Source organism: Meleagris gallopavo, chromosome 1 (genome assembly GCF_905368555.1).
Source record: "Meleagris gallopavo chromosome 1, MGAL_WU_HG_1.1, whole genome shotgun sequence".
In the NCBI taxonomy this organism is placed as follows: Eukaryota; Metazoa; Chordata; class Aves; order Galliformes; family Phasianidae; genus Meleagris; species Meleagris gallopavo.
Genome location: NC_139404.1, coordinates 118,255,289 through 118,269,951, shown reverse-complemented (window position 1 = coordinate 118,269,951; position 14,663 = coordinate 118,255,289). Strand labels below are relative to the sequence as shown.

Sequence of the window (14,663 nt, the reverse complement as noted above, 5' to 3'; positions counted from 1 at the left end):
CAGCATTCTGGCTTGTATCAGGAATGGAGTGGTGAGCAGGACTAGGGAAGTCATCCTGTCCCTGTACTCGGCCCTGGTGAGGCCTCACCTCAAGTACTGTGTTTGGTTTTGGGCATCTCAGTACAGAAAGGACACGGAGGTGCTGGAGCAGGTCCAAAGAAGGGCAACAAGGCTTGTGAAAGGCTTGGAGAATATGCCCTATGAGGAGTGACTGAAGGAACTAGGGCTGTTTAGTCTGGGGAAAAGGAGGCTGAAGAGAGACCTTATTGCTCTCTTCCAATAACTGAAAGGTGCTTACAGCGAGTGTGGGGTTGGTCTCTTCTCACTGGTGACAGGACAAGGGGAAATGGCCTTAACTTGCAGCAGGATAAGTTTAGGTTGGATATCAGGAAAAACTTCTTTACAGAAAGGGTTGTTAAGCACTGGAATAGGCTCCCTAGAGAGGAGGTGGGGCCAGGATGTGTTTAAAAACTATTTGGATGTGGTGCTCAGGGACATGCTTTATAGAATAGAATCATAGAATCACAAGGTTGGAAATGACCTGTAAGATCATCTATTCCAACCATCTTCTCACTACCACTGCTACCACAAGCATTAACCCATTTCTCGTAGCTCCTCATCCAGACGCCTCTTGAACACTGCCAGGGACGGCGACTCCATGACCTCTCTGGGCAGCCATTCCAGTGCCTGACCGTTCTCTGAGAGAAAAAGTTTTTCCTCGTGCCTAACCTAAGCCTCCTCTGGCACAACTTGTGGCCGTTTCCCCAGGTCCTGTTTGTTGCCCAGGAGGAAGAGACCAAACCCCTCCTCCCCACAACCTCCTTTCGGGAAGTTGTAGAGTGCAATGAGGTCTCCCCTTGGCCTCCTCTTCTCCAGACTAAAATTTGGACTAAAAATCCAGTCTAGAATTTAGTGGAGGGTTGTTAGAGTTAGGGTAGTATGATTGGATTTGATCTTTAAGGTGTTTTCCAAACTGAGCAATTCTATGATTCTATGATTTACCAATTACGCTAGCATAAAGAAAACCCCGAACACTATAGCTGTTCAAGCTTAGGGCCAAACAATTTCTTCCATGTCAGCCAGAGATTAATAGAATGACAATGAAACGGGGAGGAAAAATAAGTAAATTCCTCGTGCCTATATATAACTATAACTATAACTATATATATATATATATATATAGTTCTCAGTCATGGTAAATACAAAAAGTTTGAGGGCATGTTGTAACTCACTGTATAGTTTGTGTTATGTTGTTACAGTGTGGCAGTGTTCATACATTAACAGAAGACCAGAGTAAATTAATAGGCCTATAAGAATATCATAACATCTACCCCACCCCCTTTTCTTATTAATTAAGCTCTCAGCAGTGACCTAAGATGTAGTTCCTTACCGCAGTTGAAGGCATCGCAAATCATCCTTAGTGATGTCATTAAGGACAGTACTCAGTGTATAATCCTCTTCAGCAAACTGAAAGGGAAATTTGCTCATAAGTAAGTATTCCTCCTTTGAAACTCAACTGCTAACAAGGGCTGCCTTTTTTTTTTTTTTTTTTAAAAAAAAAGGTATAAATATATATATTTACCCTTCTAATGGTATCTGGGTCTGCCCCTTGTTGTTTCAGCCAGTTTGTGAGCTCTGGGTCTGCATTCTCTTTTAAAGTTGATGAAGGCCACTGCCAGTCTTTAACAGAAAATAATAATAATAATAATAATAATATGTCATTACACCTCAAAACTAGGACAAAAGTGGTGGTTTTGAGACTATTTAAACTTAAAATAGAAGATCCAAGCCACCCTTTAACCAATCCCATGAACTTGGACATACATACTGTCAAAGTACCCACTCAGTATCTTCTTATACCTCTGGGTTTAAATCTTAATTGAAGCAAGTGCAATTCCTGCGTTTTTTGCTCCAAAGATTGTTGTAAGAGTGTCTGATACTCCTTCTCCTTCTGAATGAGTTTTTCCAAAAGCCTGTTAGCATACAAGAGAGATAAACAGCCACCATACTGAGAATAAATCTAACTGAAAAAAAAAAAACCATATTTTTTAACAACTGCCATGGGACTTGACACAAGGGATACTTGATGCTCTTAAGTAACATATCTTATGACAGATTCCTTTTTTGTTGCCTGAGTCTCAGCTTGGTGGTAGCACGTTAAGGCCCTCATCTTTGCAGCAGAATTTAGTAAATATGTTGTAAATTCTTTTCCTGGTGTTCAGCAGTTTCCCTGGGTAGAGTTTCTATCTTTCTTTATAATTTACTGCAAGGCAGTGTAATGCTGTGGTGATTTACTTTGCATCCAGATGCATCAGCAGCAACATACAAATATAACTCATGAAAAATAGGAAAGGAGCTTTGATGAGCTCTGCGTACACTCATTAATGAGCCTGCCACATCTGATGAGCTATTCTGGCCATCCCCTGCAGGAGGAAGAAGGAACATTGTCCTTCTGGTATCTACTGCTCCATTTTCATAAAACTTGCAAGAACATCTCTGATGGTGCCACTAGGTGAGGTGGCATCTAAGGCAGTAGGAAAGAAACAAACGGTGTTACACAGGCATCGTTACTTAACAGTAGAAATCCACCAGGACACTGCAACATAAAAATTATTGGCACAGAAATGAAAGTTGTACTGAAAGCTGTTGAGTTGTCATACTGGTGCTGCCAGCGCACTCTGAATCCCTTTGCTGGCAGGCGTGCTTTGTCACCAGCTAAGTACATGTCACTGCAGGAAGCATGTCTGCAAGCTTTTTAAAGGCCCTAGGAATAAACGCATAGTGTTTGTGCACGGTTGTGTACGGGTTACCTTATGGTCTCTTGTTTGAGTCTGCCCAATTCCAGGCAAAGCTGCTGCTGAGCCTCGTGTGACACCTCGGAGCTGAGGGTGCTAACTCCTGACGTGACAGCAGCATCCTCTGTCCCATTTTGTTCAGAGGGACGGAAACTCTCTTCCACTTCATCACAATCTTTGTCGCCACCTTCAGTTTCTGATGCTGGCTCAAAGTGAGCTCGAAGTTCTGATAAAACAAAACATCATAAGGTTTTATTTGGATTGGTTTATCTCCATAGGGTAGTGCATTTTGCTCTTTGTTACTGCAGGTGAAGGAACCTCAGCTGAGGCTGAGGCCTTGTTTCATGATGCACAGAGGAGTAGGGAAAGCCTTATTAGCTGGACCATGGATGTTACAACATCAGTGCTAAAAGGAGTGCCACAGCACATTTGGACTGAAAGGGCTCACTGTCAGTAAGTTCAGAACATTCTCATACTGGAAATGGTGTTCGGCACTTCAGAGTTACAAAACTACTCAGAGTCCCAGCTAAGCCTTACTCCTGGACAGGTCGCCATTTTTTAACCTCCTCCCTTTTGGTGATGGTGGTGCTTGTTCCTACTACCTACCCATCTATAGACCAAGACTGTATTTCTCCTGATGTAAACGCACTGTCACTGCATCAGTTCCAGAGCTGAGCAGTCATTTGCCAGAACACATAACCAGGCCAGACAAGCAGCATTAGCCATTTGGATATTATCTAAATGTTGTATAGAGTCATTTTCTTTCCAACTACAAATGGTCCAGATTGGACTAAGCTTAATCATTTATTTTTTTTTTAAACAGGACCAGACTGGTGATGTAGAACCACTGGTACGCATTGTGTGCTTTGGTACTGCAACTGTGGCATTAATCCTCACAATCAACGCTTCTTTCTGGTGATCCCATACCTTTGATGTAGTAGCACAGGGAATGTGGGTAATGACATGCTGATGGAGTACACTGAAATCTATTCCATTCGCTACACAAATGCACAATCAGCTTTTCCTTTTAGTTTGTTAGCAACTGGATTGTTTTACCTGGAATAAGAATGGTGACTGCTGCTTGGACTGCACGGCGAATTATATTGTCCATTGCAAACATCCAGTGGGGCCTTATTAAATGATTTCTTAACACTTTGTTAACCTGCAGATATATGGGCAAATAAAAGTAAGTTAAGTTGCAACAAACAATATTTACTTGCATCTTAGGAAACAAAATCTTGTTTTTCAATATTAAGGTGAAGCTTTCAGTGTAAAAATCACCAAAACCATCCCACTTTTGAAAGGCTAAACAACCAGTTTGACAGTTTTAATCTAGATCTCTCAAACCAGACCGTGACATTCACGTCCCTGTATTGTACAATGGGAGGTGAATAGAAAACAAACGCAGGATGCAGAACAAGCTTTAGAGCTTGCTGGTAGCCCATAGGCAGCCCTTCAGGCCTGCTCAGCTTCATGGCCAGGCTGGGAGCACCCATGTCACTGAGGCTGAGGCTACAACCCGTTAGGGCTTCAGCTCCATGTGCCCCTCTGCAGCTTTTCTGATGGCTGTTCAGCAAGAATGGAAACAGGGGGTGAGGTGAGGAAGAGTGGGGAGGCTACAAACCCCTGCGCTGAGAGGTCTGTTCAGGAAGAATTCCTCCCCTTCTGAGCCAGGCAAGGAACTCACCGCATCCTGAAATCCAAACAGCACCAGATGAATCTGATTGATAGAAGTGCTGTCAAAGTCCAGATCCATTTTCAATTTGGATATGGTAGAAGCCATCACTCTGTGCTCAGGAGAGTGTATGAAGTCCCTTAAAATCCCAATAATTTGCTTGATGTGGGCCATTGAAAGCTGCAGTTCTTCAGAGCTCTGGAGAAAAGATAATGAATGTCTATCAAGTAAATCCCAATGTCATTAAGTATTTAATTAGTAGTATTAGTATCTAGGTTACAACGTATAACTTTGCACATGTATGTTTCACACCTAAGCACAGATACCACAGAACTTTTGATTCTGCAAAGTCTTTATTTTCTCCCTTTGTCTATGTTTTTTTTTAATCAATAATTCCTATGTTCCAAACATGAATTGCACCTACTGCTATCGTGGCTGTCACAAAGAAGTGTGGTTCAAGATAATATTTACACATTTGTCCAACGTACTGTAGAGGGCAGCTTTCCTCCATAAAAGCAGCACAGTGAGTTGGTAAGAGACCCAAATGTTTGTAGATGTGTCCCTACAATAAGCTAACTCTGCACTTCCAAGTAATTGTGTAGACGTTATATAATCATTATGTTTACGCACCTATTCTAAGTCAGAAAAAGCTCTACGATTACACAGCAACAGCTCTCAAATGTTCATTCTCTGATTTGCAGCCTATACCCCCTACAGTTAAAGCCATTTCAGTACATGTAAGAACAGTCACCTGTGTAATTAAAAGGAAAAGGGCAAGTATTACAGAAATAATGGAAAGATGATTAAAGCAATGCTACAGAACAGCTGGGGACTGAGGTAGGATGTGCTTTACTAAATAATCCTTCTTTATCCTGGAAAATATTTAAAACTGCTGTTACTTCTGACTGAGATGTCACATACGCATTTTAGACTCTGTTAAGGCCGTGAACTATTTCATAATTTTGTCCTTAAAAAAAAAACACACAAGAAGAAGAAAAAGAAAAAGAGGAAAAAAAGAAAAAAAGAAAAAAAAACAAAAAAAGGAAAAAGAAAAAAAACAAAAAAAAAGAAAAGAAACAAAAGAAAAAAAAACAAGAAAAAAAACAAAAAAAAAGCAAAAAAGAAAAAAAAGAAAAAAAAGAAAAAAGAAAAAAAAAAGAAAAAAGAAAAAAAAGAAAAAAAAAAAAAAAAAAAAAAAAAAAAAAAAAAAAAAAAAAAAAAAAAAAAGAAAAAAAAAGAAAAAAGAAAAAAAAAGAAAAAAGAAAAAAAAAGAAAAAAGAGAAAAGAAAAATCACCAAAACTACATCTCACCAATCTCAGTCCTCTAACAACCAACCACTGCCCAAAGAGCAGGAACCCAGAAGCAGACAAAAGGTGATGTCTGGTACCCATTCAGACTACAGCAAAAGTTAAACACAGTTAAAGGTATTCAGAAGGAACAGCTCAACCACATGAAGTTTACACGCCATCAAATGCAAGTGTCACTGTATTTCTGGGCTACAGAAATGTAAAGTCCTATCAATTTACCGCTACTGGCATCTTCATTTATTAGTTTTCAGGAAAGGAGTGATGCTGGCTACTTGGCTTGTCATTTTCCTTTTGAAGCAGGAAAAGAAGAGCTGAAATGAAATTACCTGTGCAATACAGTCCTGCAAATTTGAAGCAACTTTATTCTGTTCTTCCTTGAGAATTTTATATAGAATTGCCCGGCGTTCGCTGTCCTTCCGTAGCAGGAACAAACCAGAATCCTTATCCTCACTGGAAGGAGAGAAACTTCTGTCTTCCAGGGCCAGACCCTCATCAGGCACGCTGCATCAGCAACAGGACCACAAATAAGAGACCTCAGAATTGCCCACATGGCAGCACTGTCAGTAATGAGCAGGGGTAATTGGTAGGTGCAAAAGTGAGTTAAACTATAGCAGGACATTGATCATACCGCTAAACACCAATTCTGAGAGAAAAGAGGATTCATATCCTCAGCTGATGAAAACCTCAGTGGTGGCACAACACTGATGTCACCCTGCTGAGAAATGACACCATCATCAGTCAGCACTAGCTCAGTTTTGGGGAGGAAAGCTGAGAATTTTGGGCTGAGGTTGCTGTTTATGTTTTCTGGTCCCATACTGTAGCACACTCATTTCAAAGTATTGGTTTGTGCTCTCTGATCAGCAAAGCTGTCTGCTACCCCTTTCTCATGTTCTCTTGAGAGTATTTGGAAGGGGGCAGCTCATCCACTGCTGAATCACTCAATGGGAGACCGACATTTATTCACTGAGGAAAAAAAGGTACGCAAATACATGGAATCTTTAAAGAGAAAGAATAAAAAACTGTTCATTAGTTAAATATAAGTAATGCTTAAATTAACTGGTATCTTGCCTGCAAACTCCCTCACAGTTTAACACACCCGCTTAACTAGTCATCACGTGAAATAAATGCCCCCAAATAGAATAAAACATGAATTAAATCCACATAGCCCTCACAAGTGTCAAATGAAAAGCAACTGTTTTTACCTCAATAAATGGGCAATGGGATGCCTTGTCTGAATCTCTGAAATGGATCTCTTCGGCCTTTCGAAAAACACGTCATGCTGTACATCGGAGTCTGGAGAAACAGAGCCATGCTCACTGCTGCTGCTGCCAGCCTGTTCTCCGTGGATTGACAGTGGGAGGGATGTGTTCCGATTGTAATCTGTGAGCAGACATCACAGAACATGGAGCACACAGAGGCAGGAAGAGCAACGTGCTTAAAAGAAGAAAAAGGAATGCCATTTTGGTACTCTTACTTGCATGCAGATGCACACCTCCTGTGTTGCTGTTCTCACAAAGGGCTACCAGTGGCAAACAGCTGTTTGAGGAGTCTGTCTTGGATGCACACGGCAATCACCAGCATAGCTGGATCCCAGCAGGGAGCACCCCCCCAGCCCAGCCCCTCCTGCCTCACTGGGACATTTCTGTGGCACTGAAGGACGTGGTGGGCATAATGGTGATGGGTTTGTGGTTGGACTACATGATCTTAGAGGTCTTTTCCAACCTTAATGATACTGTGACTCCATTTCTCTGCTCCCACTCCAACACCTGCAGCATCAGCCTCATCTGCATCTCCCTCTGCCCTCCCTCCTCTCTAACGTCCAGCCTAAAGGAAAGCTCTTGTCCCATTCCAATTCTTCTTGAAAGACAAAAAAAAGTAACCTATGAAGAGCTTGCTGTAATCCTGATTGCCATTGTGCAGCTGTGTGATAGGAAAGTCAAGGAAGAAGTCCTGCCTCTCAGAGTCTGCACACGCATGAAGCTAAAATATCACAAAAGTTTTGATGTTTGTCACTGATGAATGGTGAAGGGAAGCAATGAGGTAGTGGGGGAGGAAGGGAGCTGGAAGTTAAAAGTTCTTCAGACAGCTCTGATATTCTCCATAGTGCATGACAGATGTTCAAATGGCTGAGGTCAAACAGTCACAGAGATGAAACAAGATATGTCAAACTGTAAGAATGAGCTCAAGGCTTCTCAGCAGCACAGAAAATTGAAAGTTGCTGTCCCAGGGGTACAAGGATGAGATCTGATGTGAGCTACTTTTATTATCAGAAAGGAAAAAAAAGACAGAGATAGGATGGAAAGATGTGGGAAAAGATAGGAAATGGGTACTGAGGGAAATGGCGAGAAGAGGAACCGTTGCAGCTGCAGGGCCATGGCCTGCTTCATGTCTCCAGATCCCTATAGAGATGGCTGTTGCAGACAACACAGTTCTCTCTGGCTCGAGGGCAGCCATGCACACATTCAGTTGCAGCTGCTGCCTTTCCTCCTCTCAAGCAGGATGCAGTGTTTGTATCATTTATCTGCTGTGCTCATGGCCATGGTCAACACAGAGCTTGCTTCCTGCTGCTCCCAGTGCTCTCTTGCAGCAGCAGCTCCTTGGGTTATCCCAAAGAGCCCTACCATCAGAGCCCAGCTCTCCACTAACCCATTATGGCTTCAGGGACTGCAATTCTCTTCTCCCACTGCCTCTCAGGACAGAGACGCCCACTTCCTTTCTGAAAACAGCTCAGCTAGATGTTAATAAATAAATTAATTTCTAGTTCTCCCTCACGCCCCCTTTAGAATTCCATTCCTCTTCTTTCAAAAGTTCTCTGCCACAGGGAAAAAAGATAAAAAAGAGAAGCAATTCAGTTTGCACTGGAAACATGAGCATGTCTATGCGCAGACACAAGAAGTAAGATCACTGGATTTTCTTATTTTTTAAAATGGACAGTTGCTTCAAACACTGATTTATTTGGTAAGTCTATACTTACAGTTGCTTATCTTATCACTGAGAATGCGGCTGTTATACTGGGGAAGCAGGGGCAAACACGCTAGGTGGATAAAACTAAATAACCCCCAACACAGCTCCTTCAGCAAACAGAGCCAAATTTTCAAGTTCTGTATCAAGTTGGACAATGCTGACCAAATGTCGACAGAAACACCCGACAGATCCATTTCCAGGTGCCAAGGACCAGCTCCATGAAGCCCAGATCTCTGAGCTGTACTGAACTATGAACCTAAAATGCAGAACGGCTTTGGAGTCTTTACAGAACAACATTTTTCTATAACTTAAATTTCCTATAAATTGGTAATTTATTTGTGAGAGAAGGTAGAATTTGGTTGGGAGGTAATTACGCAGTACACAAAATAAGCAAGACATCATATTTTGAGGAAATTGTTAAATTTAAACATGTCTAATTACAAATAACATGTACTTTCGGCTGTTGAATTCCTGCTGATTTCTTGGCACAAGTAAAAGAAAGTACTTAATGACTCCAATCTTTTACGTAACCCTTACTAATGATGTTGACCCAGATTTGGCTGATACCTGAAGGCTTGAATGCGATTCTGCTTTTCTTGCCCTTGTTGACTTGTTTCAGGAAAGAATCTCTGAGCAAATCAGATGCTGTAGCACGCTTACAAGGATCAGGTTCAAAACAGAGCAAAATAAAGGCTTTTGCTTCAGCAGACAGCGATTCTGGAATTTCAGGATGAATCTTAAACATCCCAACCTGCAAGTAAAACACAAACACAAATTATTTTAACAAAGTGGCAAGGAGAGCACGGGCCAAAGTTTTCTTAGCTTGACCCAGCACACTCTCACAGATGATACCTTCAAAGTGGAAAAGCAGCAAGCTAGGTGCCAACACAAAGCAGTGAAGTGACAGTAAGGCTCTGATCCTGTTTTACTGCACTGCAAATGTGGTTTGAATACCCACTGTGCTACACAAATATCAAGGTATAAATGTGTACAAACACGTACCTTCAGACAGTCTCAAGATCTGGACATCATCCATTCCAAGAGCTTCAAATGCTGTTTCTCACACTACCACAAATCCCTCCTGGGGTAGTGCACCCCATGTCTCTCAGCAGCTGACAATCCTGCAGCACATCAGTGCTCAGGATCAGGAATGACTTCCTCCTCCAATACGACTGCCTCACTGCCTGGGGCCTGCACCTGTCCTGCTCCTACTGCTGCCAAATTTCCTTGCACCAATGCTCACAATGACCTTGACTTTGTCACTACTCCCAGCACTCAGGTCAGATGTCTTCCATAGCCTTTCAGTGTTAGGGAACTGAAAACTGATGGCCAAAGGTTTATCGAGATGATCCCCCCAGAATTTAAGTAATGACAAATACACTACTTCAAGTTGCTCCCTTGTGATTTCTCAAGCTAATTCACTGCCCTCTTACTCTCTAATGCTGATCTGGCATTAAATGGCTTGACGTCAGAGCTGTGTAATGCGTGTCTGTCTTGTAGACTCAGCACCACTATACACAACACGCTCTGGTGACCAAGCAGAAAGACAGTGACCACAAGGGATGATGGCAGTCCAGCAGCTAAGCAGGTGCCAGCAGCTTGATAAAATGAGTAGTTATTTAAATAATCTCATTATAGAGCTGCATTAATATACTTTGGCACCATTACACACTTAACAGCAGCAATAAGCCTTCAAAAAAGCTGAAGCTAGAAGTGCTGAGCAGTGGTGCCTGTGTTTGAATGACAGTGCAGAAGATAAAATGCTAATAATGCATTATGCCTTCCAAATCAGAACGCTGAACACGTCCAAACCTCAGCACTGAACAAAAATTGAAGGCAACTTTATTTTAATGTATGCAACTTGTTAACCTCTGCAATTACATTGATGTATTTAATAAATAAATCAAAATGTAATCACAATGTACTTATGTTGTCTCCCATTGGCAAGATACAATATCAGAACACCCACCTTTTCTGTTGAAGCATTTCTATCTGATTTCTAACCCTGGACAGTTCTTTATCAATGGGCAATACCATGTCACCAATCACTTTTGCTTTGGGCAGAGAGAAGACAGCCAACGGCTCACTGGGCTGTGACCACTCCTCTCAGCATGCCCAACTCATGGTCAGCCCACTCCTTGGAGTGCTCTTGGAGACAGGCTCACCCAGCTGGCCTAACTGGGACAGTGTCACAAGCTGATGGCACCACAGTGCAGGGTTATACCCTTCAACACTAAACAAAAGCCAGGACAGTCCATAGTACAGTTGAAACAATATCAAAAACCATAGCCACCCTTTTCTTTGCCTTTTAGCTGTGGGGCATGGGACAACTCACAGGCCTAGTATGAAGCACAATGAATTGCAGTCCAGTTTACTACATGTACTGACAGTTATTTTTTTATTTTGATATGGCTGCAGTAAGAATTACACCAATGTTCACATTGTGACTTCCAACAACATACCAGAAGAAGCCATTTAACAGTATTCATTTTAGAGTTTTTCAAGCACATTTATTAACAAAACTTTCTGGAGCATTTTCAAGTGTTTATTCATGTAGGCATCAAACCACAGAATCATTAAGTTTTGAAAAAACCTCTAACATCAAGTCCAACCATCAACCCATCACTATCATACAGATATGTTTAAAAAAAAATAATTAAGTAGTAGAGACAACAATTCACCAAGGAGGTAGCTTTGATTTGAGAGGATTTAGGATGCAGGAGTCCCTCAGTACATACCAGAAGCTCTGGACTCCCTTTTCTACAATACTTTCTTATTATCTTGCAAAGACTGAGCCTTTGAAAGAGAAGGCAAACACATCCTCTTGGAGGAAGGCTTAAAAAAAAAAAATAAGACTTAAAGGAGCAAAATTAGCTGTCATCTTTGGAGACTCTGGTTGCCAATAGGGAAATCAAGAACAGGAGAGAATACAGAAGGCAGAGCATACATGTTATCATACATTTTAACTCATTTCTGAGGTTGCTGCTCTGAGTCATGATCTATTACCAGCACAAAAATAAATTACTGCTCACTAGAGCAGAAGAGTACTTCAGTCAGAATTTAGAATACAGGTAGGACTGTGGCTTTGCACAAAATAATCCATATAACAAAAAGTTACTATCAACTGAATTCATATTTTAAAAATTAAATTAGAATTTGAAAATTTATCAAGTAGATAGTAAAAATCCATGTACTTACTTTAAACATTGCTGCTTGAGGCTCTCCTAGCTCATGAAATGGAGGCTTGCCTGTTGCCATTTCAATCATGGTACAGCCTAGCGACCAGATATCAGCTGGTGCACCATATCCTCGTGGTCCCTTGTCAATGATTTCTGGAGCCATGTACTGCAACGTGCCTGGCCAGGACAAAAAAGACTGCCAAGTTTTATGCATATTCTTCATTTTTACTAAAGAGAATAAACACACCACTAAACAATCCAAAAATTGACAAACGCAGCCCGTACAGCTGAAAGATTTGATTTCCAATACTGGCAGTGAGTAGACAGAAAGTTATGTTTCAGGATCTTTCCTATAAACTTTTTCATCTTTCTTATACAAGGCTTTAAACTGCTAAAAATATACTCAACAATCAAAATGTTTCCCTAGAACATGAAGTCACGTGAAATTTTTTTGCAGGCACTAAATTATAAAGATTATGCAGACAGGAGGTCATGAAAAACAGCAGTAACAGATATTGTTCATGAGAACAATTTTTCATATGTTTACTTGAATAATGAGAACATGGGCGCAGGACAGCATCTGTAACAAAGAAGTGAGCAGTTCAAGGAGAGGCCAAAATGCCTCTGCTGATAAAGACAGAAGATCTGAAGATGGGATTCTAAGGGGTAAGATATCTGCCAGTAGTGAGAAGAAGGCTAGAAGAAAGAAGCTCATGGGGAAAAAAGTGCAGTTCTAGACTGTGAAGTAGAAGTGGAGTGCTGAGAGTGCAAAGCAAAATGGTTTGATGGGTAAAGGTGTTACAAATAAGGAAGTGAGAGAACCAAGCAAGCAGAAGGGGCAAGCATACTTGTTTTTCACAACTTATTTTTGTCAGTCCTTCACCATTAGCAGACTAAGATTCATTGTAATACACAAACTAAATGATAGATATTTTTAGCATAATAACTATTAGAAATTTTTTCTTTAATAGTTTTTTTCATACTGGCAGTTCTCAAATCTCTATTTCAATGTAGGAGCAAACTGTTTTTCATTTCAGATTGTTTGTTCCTGGGAACACTTCTCCATAACATTAAGCAAGATTTAATAAGATTAAACCTTCAAGAATCAGCCAACAAGGACTTAACAGTAGCTTAAAAAAGAAATCCAACATCTGCAAGAAATACCTGTAATGGTGATGAGAAGGTGTGAAAATCACACCTTGTGTACATGTTTACACATGTGTAAATAAGATAAAATCCCAATTAAAAAAAACTCTATGAACAATGTGTCAAAGCCATTGTCCTGCTCAGGTATTTTGTTGTTGTTGTTGCTTCTTTTTTCTTTTTTTTTTTTGGAAACAGAATAATCTAGCAAGCAGATGAAGGTGGTGTTTTTGTTTTGTTTTTGTTTTGTTTTAAACAAAGAATAAAGTCCTGTAAAAATAATGGAGTTGTGACAGTGCCACCAAGGAATAGCCAAAAAAAAGTATTGGTTTTGCACACTACAGTGACTGGGAATTTCAAAAAGTTAGTTTATACAAGTGGTTTGGTAAATGTAAGTTGATAAAGAATTTTCTTTTTCTTTTTAATCTGAAGTTTTACATAAAGGAAATTGAGACTGCAATCAAGATAAAATTATTACATTGTGACTACAAAACTCAAGGAGCTCATCATAAGTTGTAATTCAGTGAAGTCTTCTTGATGTGTTTGGAATTTCTGACAACCAGGGTTACCAGAAAGATGAAAAGAAAAACCTACTAAAACTTTTGAAGTTAGACATGTCGACAAAATAAGATCCTGCAGTTGGCTGTTAACAGATAAAACTGGATGCCCCTGAAGTTTGCATGTAGACAGTCTGAGTGTAATAACTAGCTATAAAACTGAGAAAGAAAAAATACAGTAAAAAACTACTGTACAAAAATGAAACAAGGATGGTCAACCTGGAATCACTGGTCTCCAATCATATACTCAGACAACTGACAAGAGGGCTTTACAAGAACTCAGTCCACATCAGCAAAGATATTCTCTGTGTTTCAACCACTACAGTACCTTTTTCCACACACACTTCTACCAGGTCTTTTACAGTATCTGTAAATCATTTTTCTGCTTAAGAATGCAATGAAACTACACTGTGGTAAAGCTATGAAGAATAAAATAGAGAATATCTGGTGAAGATAAAGGCATTGGATATTAGTACGTTCATTAAACTACTGTGGAACTACAGTTCAAGCCACAGCTTTGCCCTCAGGCTGTCTTGAATGGATGGATATAATGTTTAAACCACTAGAAGCCTGACCCTTGAATCACCTGACTGTATTGCATAACGCCTAAAATCTGCAGTTTATGTACTGAGTTAAGAAGCAAAACAAATAGCAAGAGAATTGTTAAGCCCTTCCAGGCAACAGCTTCCTTCCTGCTGATTTTAAATCCAAACTGAGAACTTAAGTAAAACATTTCTAGTCATGGTAAATTATACCTCTAAGGCACAAGCAGGACAGCAAACATACAAGAGAACAAAGAAGTGGAGCACAAGGAAAAATTTACCTTTTTTATTACTGTATGGGGACATTTCTTCAGATACTATTTCTCCATAAACAATCCCTAATAACAATTCATCTAACAACAATGACAAGGATAGATGTTGATGACAAAAACTGAAAATATTCTTTCCTAGATATCTGTATGCATTTGAAGAGCATTCATCCAGCTACTTAAGGAAGATAACTCATTAAGATTTGTTGAGTACTTTGGAAAACACAGTGA

The 14,663-nt window shown here is 40.3% G+C and overlaps 1 protein-coding gene across 1 annotated transcript in view; it reads right to left on the bottom strand.

Annotated features, from left to right (window-relative positions):
• The window catches only part of MAP3K15 (mitogen-activated protein kinase kinase kinase 15), a 78,415-nt gene that overhangs the window by 1,252 nt on the left and 62,500 nt on the right, over positions 1 to 14,663 (bottom strand). Inside the window, 10 exon segments of the mRNA XM_085211183.1 lie at positions 1,391 to 1,467; positions 1,583 to 1,680; positions 1,861 to 1,973; positions 2,811 to 3,021; positions 3,852 to 3,957; positions 4,483 to 4,668; positions 6,105 to 6,279; positions 6,981 to 7,158; positions 9,310 to 9,493; positions 11,941 to 12,098. Coding sequence (XP_085067309.1) covers positions 1,391 to 1,467; positions 1,583 to 1,680; positions 1,861 to 1,973; positions 2,811 to 3,021; positions 3,852 to 3,957; positions 4,483 to 4,668; positions 6,105 to 6,279; positions 6,981 to 7,158; positions 9,310 to 9,493; positions 11,941 to 12,098 — 1,486 coding nt within the window.